The sequence below is a fragment of the Pezoporus flaviventris genome, unplaced genomic scaffold (genome assembly GCF_033815535.1).
Source record: "Pezoporus flaviventris isolate CSIRO_AGI_PZ_B2104156 unplaced genomic scaffold, CSIRO_AGI_Pfla_v1 ptg000212l, whole genome shotgun sequence".
Classification (NCBI taxonomy): domain Eukaryota; kingdom Metazoa; phylum Chordata; class Aves; order Psittaciformes; family Psittacidae; genus Pezoporus; species Pezoporus flaviventris.
Genome location: NW_026892760.1, coordinates 270,204 through 283,228, shown reverse-complemented (window position 1 = coordinate 283,228; position 13,025 = coordinate 270,204). Strand labels below are relative to the sequence as shown.

The 13,025-nt window shown below is 37.2% G+C and overlaps 1 protein-coding gene across 15 annotated transcripts in view; it reads left to right on the top strand.

The window, feature by feature from the left end:
• The window catches only part of NFIB (nuclear factor I B), a 167,715-nt gene that overhangs the window by 105,014 nt on the left and 49,676 nt on the right, over positions 1–13,025 (top strand). For all 15 annotated transcript variants that reach the window (XM_061441221.1, XM_061441220.1, XM_061441225.1 and 12 more), the window contains exons 4-6: positions 6,502–6,570; positions 8,730–8,850; positions 10,597–10,715. In XM_061441221.1, coding sequence (XP_061297205.1) covers positions 6,502–6,570; positions 8,730–8,850; positions 10,597–10,715 — 309 coding nt within the window. The remainder of the gene's footprint in view (positions 1–6,501; positions 6,571–8,729; positions 8,851–10,596; positions 10,716–13,025) is intronic.

The following is a 13,025-nucleotide window of genomic DNA, read 5'->3' as shown; positions in this document are numbered from 1 at the left end:
CTGCACTGCTCTGGAATTGGTTTTACCCTTCTGTTTTAATCAGAAATTTTATTCTGGGAACCATTTCCAAAGAAGGCTTGAGTGAAATCACCATCTATTAATTTTTATTTTTTTTTTCCTAATTAAAGAAGGTGTTGCCAAAAAGCTTGCAACCAGCCTCACCTGTCTCTAAATATGCAAATCTTTCTTGCAGCTGTAGAGCCCCAAAGGCTTTTTTGTGCTTTCATATGGGCTAGCAGCCATAAGGAGAACATTCTTTTTGGATCAAACTCTAAGTAATGTGCAATAAATTTGCCTATATATGACTGATTTGGATAGAGGTATTTCAGTTTGCAGAATGTATAGTTTCAGAAATAATCTCTGAAGAGTAACGTGTTCTCAACCTTTGCTGTCTTTTGGAAATGCAATAAGCAAATGATTAAGTTTTGAATGACTCAGAACACAGATGGTTTCGTTATTTTACTGTATTGCCAGTTATCCTCTTGTGGATGGGGAATTAGCCCCCTAATTAATAGGAATTGAAGAGATATTTCCTGTCCTTGTCGTTGTAAGTGGCTTTTCTTCTGGAAGCAATGATGCCATACCAGCAGTTTGGGGATTCAGACAGAATTGTGTTTGAACAAACGTATATTCACATTGCCTTTTCAGCATGGGAGTGGATATTCTCAAATGCTTGCTGTTTCCCATATGCCTGCAGCCATGCCATCTCAGATAGTGATCTTCAAGTAAAACAGGGTTGGGTTTGGTCAGGGCTTGATTTTCTGTGGAGTTCTCCCTTTCCCAAATGCTCTATGAATTAGTAATGCCAGTGATTGAGAGGTGATGCTCTTCCTTGTCAGCCTCTCAGCCCTGAGCCAGGTGGGGCATTCTGAGGACAGTGTGCAGCTGCGCTATCTCAACAATCAGAAGCCTGTACAGATCATACAGCCTCTTTTTCCAAGAGGAAGAGTTTTTGGCATTGTGTACTGGTTGAAATCTGGTGTGGGTAATTGCTACTGGCTTAGCATTACCTCTGAATTTTCATTTGCATTAGCTATCCTTCCATGTGAACTTAAAGTACAAATAAATTATTCTGTGATTACTTCTGATGTCATGTTTTCTTCTGATGCCATTGTGTTCAATGGTGAGTGCAGTTTTTTTTTTTTTGTTGTTTATTTGCACAAGAATTTACTAAAACCTCTTACATTACCAGTTAGAATTCCAGAAATCTACTTTGGCACCAGAAAATTCCTCTTTGGTACCTGCTAGTTCTGTAGCAGCTTAAAAATTTAGAGCTTCCCCAATCTATTTTTAAATCTTGGCTGTAGTTTGTATATAACATGAGACCTCCTGGAGTGAAAGGCAGAAAGCATTCATGTTTACTTTGTGTTTCTTGCGAGGTTTTGGGTAACTGACTATTTGGATTCCTGTATGTGTATTCCATAGTCTATTAAAGCAGGTGTTTACTTCTATAAATTACTCCAGCATTGAAGGATATTATAGTTCTGGTTATTACTTTGAGTTTATTGAAAATCTCTTCTTTTTGAAAATGGCACAGGCAGCTTCTTAGTTACTTAGTTACTGTGTTAAAAAGTTCAGTGGAGCCAGGGTATCTTTTTGCAACATATTTTTTTCATGTCCCAGTTACAATGGGATTGCAACTTTCAAGAAAAAAATAACCAAAACAAACTATTGTGCAGCAACCAGACTAGCCTCATTATCTGGACAGATCTTAGTTCAACTGTTTTAGATTACATTACTGCTGAAATCTTTGTCATTGCTTGGCTCATCTTATCCACCTTTAACTGCCTATAATTCTGGTTTAGTGGGAACCTGTTTCTGGTAGTCTTCTTAAGATAGTGGCTTCAAAATGCATTCAGTAAGAAAACAAACTGCAAGTATGATGACTATATGTATGACAGTGTGAGACTAAGTTCTCACTACCAGTTCTGACTGTGAATAGTAGCTCTATGCCACTAGGATTCCTGCTGATATTAAAGAGCTTCCTGTAGAAGTCAGGTATTGCAGAGAGAAGCAAGAGCTGATCCTTAAAAAATCAGTTCTGAAAGACTCAAACAAAAGAAGCTATAAGGTGAAATGATTTAGTCTTTAACTGTAGCAGTTTCAGAAGTCAAACCAACCTGTGGGAGCACCAAGAACAGTAAGTTGCATAACTAGCTCACTGCTAGTATTTTGTACGGAAGCTTCCAGCCTCTCTTCTCACAGTATCTTAGACAGATGTTGAACCTGTCTCACTTGCAAAAGTAAGTAGACTTAATATCCAAAATAAATATCCAAATATACAAAAAAGTACAGTAATGCAAATTGTTTCCTCCACTGATTGGATCCGTACTCCTGTTTTGCAAGTTGCTCAAAATCAAGGTTGTATCAGTGAAAAAACTAGATGTTTAATGATGCCAGGAAGCAATTTTATGTTTTGGCACTAGTCAATATGCAACAGAATGTAAACAGACGTTCTATTCATAAAAATACAATGAAATCAGAAGACATAAAAAAGCCTGGTTAAAGATTTGTCAAGCCAGACGTCACTGGTAAGCTTTTAAGTAATGTGAGAACAAGCCCTTTACGTTACATGTTAGTGCAAACTGAAAATATTTTTCAGTAGGTTCAAACAACTTTCCCTCCCCCCTCCATTTTAAAGTCCTAGCATGATTAAAAGTTATACTTGAAGCTCTTGAAGTTATATCATAGGAACAGAATGGAAAATATATATAAGGACTCAGACAGAAGAACTGCTGCAGTTGAAGGCATTACTGAAGGTTTCTCCTGTTACTGACTGTAAGAGGGGAAGCTTGATCAGAATTGCTGTTAGGCTTAACCTGTTTGCATTTAATTCTGATGACACTGGTCTGGTCATTGTAGTATTGTTTGGAAAATGTATTTTTTCAGAACTGAGTCTGTATAAATGTAAGGACAGAAGGCAGATTTTTATGCTGATCCTGTACAAAACCTGAAAGGAAATACAGAAAAATCCTTTTTCATGGATTTTGGAAGTTACTGACTGTTCATATAGAACTGCACTATAGTGTTTCTAGCAGAAGTGATCTTTTGTTTTAGAACTCAGATTTTTAAGTGTAATGACAATTACCGAAACGTATTTCAGGGAGTGTCGTAAGATGGTCTTCGAACGTGATGGTACTCAGTGCCTGCATTAGGTTTGAACAATAAAGACAGAAAAGTGTTATCATGACCATCAAAAGATACAGTAAATCCCCTATAAGGAATACAACAATAGACTGTTATCAAGCGCATTAGTTTCTGTACTGAACAGATCAGAATCACACACTATGAATGCTAATTTAAGGCTCTTTAACATATAAATGCAGGCAGTGCATTAGGGAATACTTAATAAAAAAAAAAACACTAAAAGCTACACTGTATGGAATATTACCACATATTTTTTTGTTGCATGCAATGTGATAATGTGAATATGAATTTAACTCTTATTAAGTAGGGAGATCAGCTTCTCAAGGTAAAAGCCAGTTTCTCACACCATAAAGTCAGAATGTCGTATACTGTTATCCTGCTGTATACTGTCTTGCTGTTTATCATTTGTAGAGTGCCTATTTCTGCAACAAATTACAGTGGTTTAATGGCACAGAACATTTTCTTATTGCACAGCTGGGAGCCAAGAACAGTTCTGTAATACCCTCACCGTGGATTTTTTTCCTGACCAGTTGAGTTTCACTGGTGCTGGAACTGAACATACTGTGTTTATTTTTCTACACTCAGAAGCATCACTGGAATCCACCTTCCCTGTTAGAACCATCCAAGGCAGGGTGAAACCTGGGTGAAGGACAGTGATCCATCAGTCAACAATGCATCCTTTTGTGAGGAGCTGATAAGTAGTGGTACCACTCAAGGCAGAATTTTTCCCTGCTTCCATTTCATTATTACAAGAAGACAAATGCATTAGATCAGATTGATTTTTGTGTTATGTGGGTATTCTCAGTATTGCCAGTAACAAAAGCCTGACAGTTCATGAGAGAAGGCTGAAGATTAAACATCTGTGTCTGTGTGTACATATACATGTATCCATATGTGCTCTTACGTATAAAATCATACATGGGAACTTTCTTTGAATATGAGCCTTGGGGCTTTTTCTTATTGTAATTATAGCTTGACCAGTCTACACTTGGTTGTATCTCTGAAGCTAGCCTAACTTGAATGAGGGAAGTTGTGCTTCAAAGCAGTGGTATTTAGATAATCAGCAGAGAAGTTCAGTCTTGTCGCATTACCAGCTCCAGAGCTGGCTCCATGTTTGTACCCTGGCTTCAAGCCACACATTGCTTGCAGGCCAGCTAAAACCAAGAAACCAAATTTTTCTTGGGAAATCTTCCTTCATGTACTACTGCAGATTTCTCCTGCTGGAGGAAATAGTCAGAGAAGGGAAAGATTGCTGTTGTCAGAGAAATTATTAGTGTTCATCCAGTTTGCCCATTCTTAGGTTAAAAAATGAAAACTGAGAAAGAAGTGAAAAAGAAACATTAACTCTATGCAATTTTTTATGGTGTGGGTACACCAAGTTATGTTAAATAAAGAAGAAATATTTGAGAAGCCATGCCATGTTTTCATCCACACAAATACATGGAGAAAAGATGCAAGAGAATGCAGAAGATGAAAGGCTGTTACTAGTTACAACTGCAGATGGGTAAGGTTGCAGAGATGCTGGCAAAATACATGTAAAGGACTATAGGAGAGGAAAAAGTAATGGGCATGGAAAGAAGCTGTTGAAAATTAGATGGAGAGTAATGTGAAGGGAAGTAAAGAAGTAAGAGAAGGAGATCTGCAGAACTTCTAGTGGAAATGAACACGTGCAGAGACATCCTGTGAAGTGATTTTGACTGGAAGATGAGAAGATGGTGGCATTGGCGTAACATTATTCAGGATGATTCCATGGGCCTGTGGTGCTTTGCATGCCCACTGCACTTGCTCCTGGATTGGCTTTTCAGTTGGGAAAGGCTGACATTCATGTATAGGTGTAACAGCATAACCCTCATAATAGAAATGTCAGGAAGTGTGCTCAGTTCCATGCACTCACATTGTTTCAGTTTAAGTTGTTAGGTGCTGTGTTTATACCTGTGTTTATACCTGCACCTAGAAGATCAGAGGTGCTGCACAAGGTGGCTCTGTGGGCCTAGTAAAATTATTAGTAAGCAGTGAAAACTGCTCTTTTTACCTCTGCCCTCACTAACCCTGGAAAGTAAGTAGAGATTTCTCCAGGTGTACCAAGGACAGATCTCTCAAAGTGAAGTGTACTGCTTTTACAGTCACTTTTCTGATTATAATGGCAGTGTTTTCTTAAATTACTTGAAGATGAAAGCAGTAATTGCCTAAAGAAACCTAAAGAGAATAGTACTGAACCATTCTTTTCCAAATCAGTAAATATTCCAGAAGGTGCATTATTTGTTTGATTTTTTTTTGACATTTAGAGTGCTTTTACTCATTCAAGCATTTGAAACAGAAAATTGACAGTGTATTTTCAAAAGAAAAAAAAAGTCAACTGTGTTCATTCAGAAAAGAGAGCAGAGAAAACACAGTAAGAAATTCATAGTGCATCATCTCACATTAAAGCAAATAAGAAAGTAATACTGTTGGAGCAGAAATGTGCACCAAGTATAGATCTAAATATTTATGTTGGTAAATTATTCTCATTCCTACCTGGAAGGACTGTGATGTCATGCAATCCCAAATTTAGTCAGGTCAGCTTATGCAGTGATTATTGACATAAGACTTACACAGAAACCTGGCTTTCTCAGTTCCCTTTTTATAATATTATCTAGTTACATTGCTAAGTCTTGATTATCAGCTATTGTTCACTGCAGTACTCCAATTTGTGCCTGAATTTCATGGTAGGGTAACTATATCATATACATTTATCTTAGAATGAGCAAACAATACAAACCAAATAAGAGATAGTTTCTTTAACATAGGTTTCTAGATACATGATTCAGCATTCATACAAAAAAACCCCAACCACTGAAGAGCTCAGCTGTTTTGCCCAGTTCCTACTTTTGTGGGAAATAATAGTAAACTCCTCATCTGCCTCAGACATGGTGATTTGGTAATGGAGGTGGTAAAGCCACTATCAGCAGGGTAAGAGTTAAGTAAAAATCTGTTTAACAGAAATGTTTTTGCAAGGGCAGGACTGTTCTATGGTGCAATTAGCCCCACTGATACCGTCCTTAGTTAAATACTAATGTAACAATTGAAGATACTGATAAAAGGCATTTGATTTTAGACATTTTCCGAATCGTTATATTGCCTGATAGTTTTCATGCACACATGAAAATTTTGCTTTTTCACATCTCTTCAAGATTTTTTGCTCCTCTCCCATAATTTCAGCTCTCATTAGATCGTGTGATTGCATTTCAGTGTACTTTGGGCTGTGTATTATAGTTCTGGGACTCTTGATAACGTTGTTACCTGGTGTGTAAGCCTGTCTGTAGTTACTTATTAATCTTCTTATTACACTGATTATGATATTGTGATTTTTTTCAGTGTACCTTGAGGATAGTTTTGTAAAATCTGGAGTCTTCAACGTGTCAGAACTTGTGAGGGTGTCCAGAAGTAAGTTATCATTTTCATGTAATCATTTACAAAGCCTGCTGTAATCAAGAAAAGTTATTTGTTTGTTTTGTTTTGTTTTGTTTTTTTTCTGGAAGTTTGTTTTTCTTCCCAAGATTTGAGATGCATAGAAAATGTCTATAACCATGCAGATTCATATCTTTGACCACAGTATCACAGTTCATCTCCCGCATGTTTTTAATAAAATAAACAGAAATCTTCTGTTGTCTTTTCAATATTTAAAGATCGAATCAATTTGTTATGTGTCCCACTGCACAGCTTAATGGACTAGTATGTCAGTAAAATTGCCATAAGTAATAAAGCCTATTTGTCCGACTTCCTGCTTTTTAAGGTTCTCTTACACATCCTTGGATTTTGCCAAGTTATCAGATAATTTTTTGAGTCTGTTTTTAAATTTGTAGCTCTTAAAAAGAAAAATCACAGCATGGATATAAAGGATGGCTGGCTTAATTTATAATACGCTAGCGTTTCTTTTACTTGTAGTACTGGCTGTAATTGAGTTTTTAATTACATTTGCTTGTTTTGGCATCAGAAGTGTTATGCACATAAACATAAAAAAATAAAAAAAGGTAAAATACAAAAATAAAAGGTCAAGTGAAGCTTTTATTGCAGAAAGAAAACCCAGAATGCATGTGAATAAGATCTGTTTTGTTGACACCTAAGAATTTGCTGTAATAGGACATAAAGCCAGCACGTATTTTCATTTGACACTGCTTTCTGAACACTTCTTTTCTCTGTATCAACACTATTAAAGTATTTCTCTTAAGACATCATTAGGAAGTGAAGTAAAACCCAGCCCCAAACTTAAAAATTATAGTTAGAAGTGTCTGCAGTGATGATACCAACATTATAACAACAGAAAGATCCAGGGAAAAGATCCCTTTTCTGATGAGGTGAGAAAAAAAACCAGTAAAGCACAAGTTTCCAAAACTGTCCAAATTTTGTACAGGAATTAATTCATGCCAGGTCAGGATGCTTGAAGAATTTAATTAACATAGTGAGGCTTAAGCTGAACGTGTGATTTAATTTGCTGTGATCAGAAATTAATATTCAACAACATTAAAATTATATTAAGTCCTTCAACAAAATTGCTGTCCTGCAGTGTTAGGACATATTCTGTTTTGTAATTGCTGAAGATACATCTTTTCTGCTGTAGGAGGCTGAGGATGTATGAAATACAGCTTTATTTTAGTTGTCAGGTGGTTAAATACATTTTAAAGTATCAGGACATTCAGATTAAAACAGAATCAATATTTTAGTTATGTTATGAAATTGTACCTTCTGCAGCTATTACACACAATATACTTGTAATAATAAGCTTTAAAGAACGTGGTTTCTGTGGGATTTCTCACCATGAATTTGTTTAACCTCAAGCCGCAACAGAGTTGTACTTTTAACTGTCAGGAAAAACACAAGCCTTCAGATACATTACACAACATGCAATTATTCTTTTAAGTGCCAAAGGTAGTTAAAATGCAGAATGCACAGACACTGAACAAAGGTAAATACTCCACAATGTGTAACATATAATTTATTCTTGAAATACCAAGGTGTACGGTACACAGACTTTGTAAGGAGGTGAAGATAACATTGAGTGTATGTGTTTGTATATAGAAATACATATGCAGGGCAGTACCTGTGGCACTGGGTGAAAGAAAAAAGGAGACAGCAAAACATATTGATAGCACAGAAGACTATTGTTAATATAAAAGAGTTAACATTAAGGGAAAATGAGTTTATGTGTCTCCAAGTTTGTTCTTTCTATTTGTTCAAGTTCTTTAATGAATATTAGCTATCCTTACAAACCCTGCCTCACAGATTACAAAACTGCTTCTACAGGAGGCTGGACTTTGTGCTGATGTTTGTGTTACCTTTTTTATATTGATGATTCCAGGTTACCTATTATGCAAAAAATATATTATGTCTGCATAACTATTAAGGGATTTCTAGGACTGGGGAAGATACTTCATTTTTTTAGATATATAAACATTGATAGAACTTGTGCGTACTTGGTTTCTGAAAGAGGCAGGAAATTAGATAAAAGTAGTAACATCTTTATGTTTTTCCCAGTGTTAAAAATGAAAAGATGGCTAAAAAGATAGAATAATGTATTTGACTTATTATGGTGATGTGTTTTTCAGCACCCATAACCCAGGGAACTGGAGTGAATTTCCCAATTGGAGAGCTTCCGAGCCAGCCATATTACCATGATATGAATTCGGGTGTAAATCTGCAGAGGTCCTTGTCCTCTCCACCAAGCAGGTAAAAATTTGAAATAAATCCTAAAGTGAATCCAGGTTTAATAGCCTAGGACAAGCAATTCACAAATACTGTCAACAACTAACTATTTTATGATTTTCCTCCGATTTTGTGAGTTAGGCTGCCTACGTATGTTACCATAATCTAAATACAAATATCTGTGTTTCAGATTTTGAAGCAGTGTCATTATTGCTTGTCATTGCTGTTGATATTGAAGTTGATAATATTTGTTAGGGTTTGAAGTGTTCACAGAATCATCTGCCAAGATAACAGCTATTCATCCTGAAACTGCTGCAGGAAGGTCGAGCAGCTGGGAACCTGCTGGCAGGGCTCAGTCACAGGGCAGTTGCACACACAAAGGCTGTCTTAGAGGGCTACCTCTTGGACCTCCATTTTGAAAGATATGTTGGGCAGATACTGCTTCCTATAGTAAAAGCATTAGAACATGTATATAAAGAAAAGATGTCTTCATCCATAGCATCACCCTAGCTCATGAAAGTATGTTTCCTGCCTCACCCTTACAAGGGGCATTTCCTAGCACAGTAGGTACAATGAGAAGCATGTGGGGTAGTCACAGGCCCTCTATTTTTTCTCAAGGGTCTCCATGTGCCTGTTACAGGCAGTTTGATCCAAGGAACCTCCTTCTTCCTTGCTTTGACATGCTTGCTTCTCCCATCTCTAAAAGAGGCAACATTCCCTCCCTCAGAAGCAGTTGGTGGGCCACAGAGATGGAGAACCTGCTGTGCCTTCCTTCTGACTCCCAAATCATGTACAGTCATGCCCCTAGGGCCCCTTGGTTTTCTGAAACCGTCCGATGTACCATGAAATCGTGAGCACTGTAGGACCTCACATTAACCCATGTTTCTCCAACCCAGTGAGTCAGGAAATATCTGCACAGTGGTATAGGGTCTAACAGTCTGCTAGGGACTAGGGTGTTTTTCTGCTAGTGTCTGGTGCTTCTGAGTTATTTTGCTCATATACCCTATTTCGTTCCACTATATTTTCAGCTTGGCATTTCACCTGCTACATTTTAGAAATGCATGAGTTAATTCTCACAGTGTTGTCCTAACAACAGTAATAACAGTAATACCACCACCACCATTAAAACCTTCACACTGGTTTTCTATGGCAGCCAGCATAACAGCTTCAGTATATATTGTTAAAAAGAAGCTTCCACTCCCTCCACGGCATTGAAGTGTCCACTGATTTTATATAGCGGACTTGAAATATGGGCCTTTTTTTCTTTCTTTTTTTTTTTTAATTAAAATATTCTGAAATGAAAAGTCTTTGAAAAGCTTAGAATTTTGACTGCTGAAATACAGTAAACTACATTTTTTTCTTATCAACATGTTCAGAAAAGTTCCTGGTTTGCCTTTATCAGTCATGGTTTTCCAGTGCTTTTGTGGTTTCTGCTAGTGTTCAACACTCTCATGACACAACCTTTCACTGGTACATTACAGGAACTGGTTTCTCATTTGTTCAGCCAAATGCTGGTAGACTTTTATGTTACCCATTCATGCCATCTTTGAAATATTAAATCATGTGGAAAATGCAAGCACATGCCTGCATTACATATTATTAAATAACATCATCTAAGTTAATGTAGGCTTTACTATCCACTTTCTTTGTGCTTTGCATATTTGAATTACTTTCTATTTTACTTTCTATTGAAATATTTCTTGTAATCAAAGCAGTCTATATTCCATTAGTAGCTGTGTATCATATTCATTGCCAAATCTCACATTACAGCAAAAGACCCAAAACTATCTCCATAGATGAAAATATGGAGCCAAGCCCGACAGGAGACTTTTATCCTTCTCCAAATTCACCAGCTGCGGGGAGTCGGACATGGCATGAAAGAGATCAAGGTGAGTAACATGGGACTATTTTGCCTCCAAGTATATTATTCAAATATACATCACTGCATCTGCGCTTTCATTACGACAATAAAATGATGGCATTTTAGAGAAATCATTTTTCTGTCTCAAATATGTATTTGCTGGTTTCATAAATGTAGTTATAACCAGCAGTCAACAGGACATGGTATAAACAACCACATAATAATTTTTCCATCTGGTCACTTATCAATAGTTTGAAAAGATGTGTGCAAGTGAGGTACTTGATACTGTGAATGCTGTGATGATCTCAGCAGGATTTTGAGTGCAGTGGTTTCAAGTAAAAAGCAAAATATCTATATGGTGGTTGGGTCAACATGCGTTTACTCAGTTCTTGTTTATCCATGACAGAATGCTGTATGTGCATTTAGTCCAGACATTGTGACACGGAAAGGTCCAATAGGCTCTTTTCTGAAGAGCCCACATGTAGCTCTGTGGGACTACATCCACATGCTAAAGGGTGTTGTTGTGGTTTGGATTATCAGAAGGTAGGAATATGTTTGTGTGGAGAATAGAGTTATGGCTGTCAAAACAGTAAAATTAATTCTCATAACTTTCCCTCATGTAATCTTAATGCTTTAAAAACCTAGATACCAGCATGGTCTTTTCCCTCACCTTTGTGATGTGAATATGCTTACATGTATTTGAGCACTGTTGGTTAATGGATCCTGTGGCTGACGTGCTGCAGCTATTTGGGGAGTCTGGGAAATGTACAGCAAAGTATGTAGAAGCGAAACAGAGAAAAAGACATGCCATTGCTTCCTTTGCTAATCATCCAGTGTTTGCACTCCTTTTCACTGTCCACTGCTCATCGTTGCTTTCAGTTCTTCAGTGACCAACTGACCCTTTGGCCTTAGCTCATATTTAGATTGGTTTAGTCCTTTTTTTCCTTCCTTTTTCTTTTGCCTGCTGATTTTTTTCTTTCGTTCATGTGTGCAAGGTAGCATGTGCTGGGTATTTAATTTAACTACCTTTTATTTTCAATTTTTTTTACGATTGGTCTCCTTTTAATCTTCTGCTTATGGTTGGCCTGTGTTCTCATCATTAGGCTATTCCTCTCACACAACGTTACTAGTCTTTCCTTCACTGTTTCTTTTGTGTTTTTGTTACGGAGGCCCTAATATTTTTTTGTTTCTGTCTGTTTGCATTGACTGTTGAATTTAAAATAAAAACCCAAACTTGCCTGTGGTTTTGCATACCCAAACTTACGGACAGCAAAATAGCAGTTCTAACAGCCAGAATCTTCCCGCTTGTGTGAAATATTTCACTCCATGACTCTTAACTGACACTTTATTAGGACTTTTCCTAAAAGACAGGCTTGTACCTCAATATTTGTGCTTTTCAAGTTAAGTATTTTTTGCAGCTGTGGGGAAAACAGCCCATAGTTCCTCTGTAAAGTGGTCACCACATGTCCCCACTTGTGAAATGAAGTCCCTTTGTTCTGAGTGAACTGTAGGAGCTGCAGAGCCCTGGCAGAGAGTTTATCTTTAAGACACTATGAGGGATCTCAGAGCTCATTTTTCTGTCCTTAAGATGTTCTTCCATTTCTGCAGAGGGACAGATAGACCATTGTATGGTCTGAAAACCATTACACTGGGGGAAGCATAAGCTTTACTTTGGCTGCATTCACTTTCTGAGGTTACCCTGCTGCTGTGGAAACACTGTGAGGTAGTGGGCGCAGTGCTTGTCCTTTATACCTGGCCTCACTGGGAAGGGGTATTTGGCAGCTCCTGGCATATTTGTTCTGCTGCTAGTTTGTTAGATACTTATCTTCATATTAGCATGTATCTGTGGAAAGCTTGTTTTGGATACAGAAGTCTTACCAAGATAGGGTATTTGTGAAAACCTATGTTCTGTTTCCCTATGCCTGCAAACACAAAGATAATAGAAATAAAAGTTTGGAGTTGGTTTTCTATGCCAGAGAACTCAGTGGTACTAATTCCCTCTCAAGCATGGAGATTTGTGTGTCATATTAGGTTAGGCATAAATGAAAAAAAAGAAACCATCTGGGTTCACATTTGTGCTCATCCAGTGTCACCAGGGGATGTTCATGTAGTCCCAGTAGCCACTATTTTTCCATGCAGTTTCCAAAGGTCATCAGCACCAGAAATATGAATCATTTCACAGTATCCACAAATGAGAATGTGCAGAGGTATCATGTTTATTGTTAAGTAAACACTCACTTTCACTTTCAATCTGATGCAATTTTAACTTTTCTAAGAGAAAGAAAATCAGAAATAGGATTAATATTAAGATATGTCAATATTGATTTCAGTTTCATTG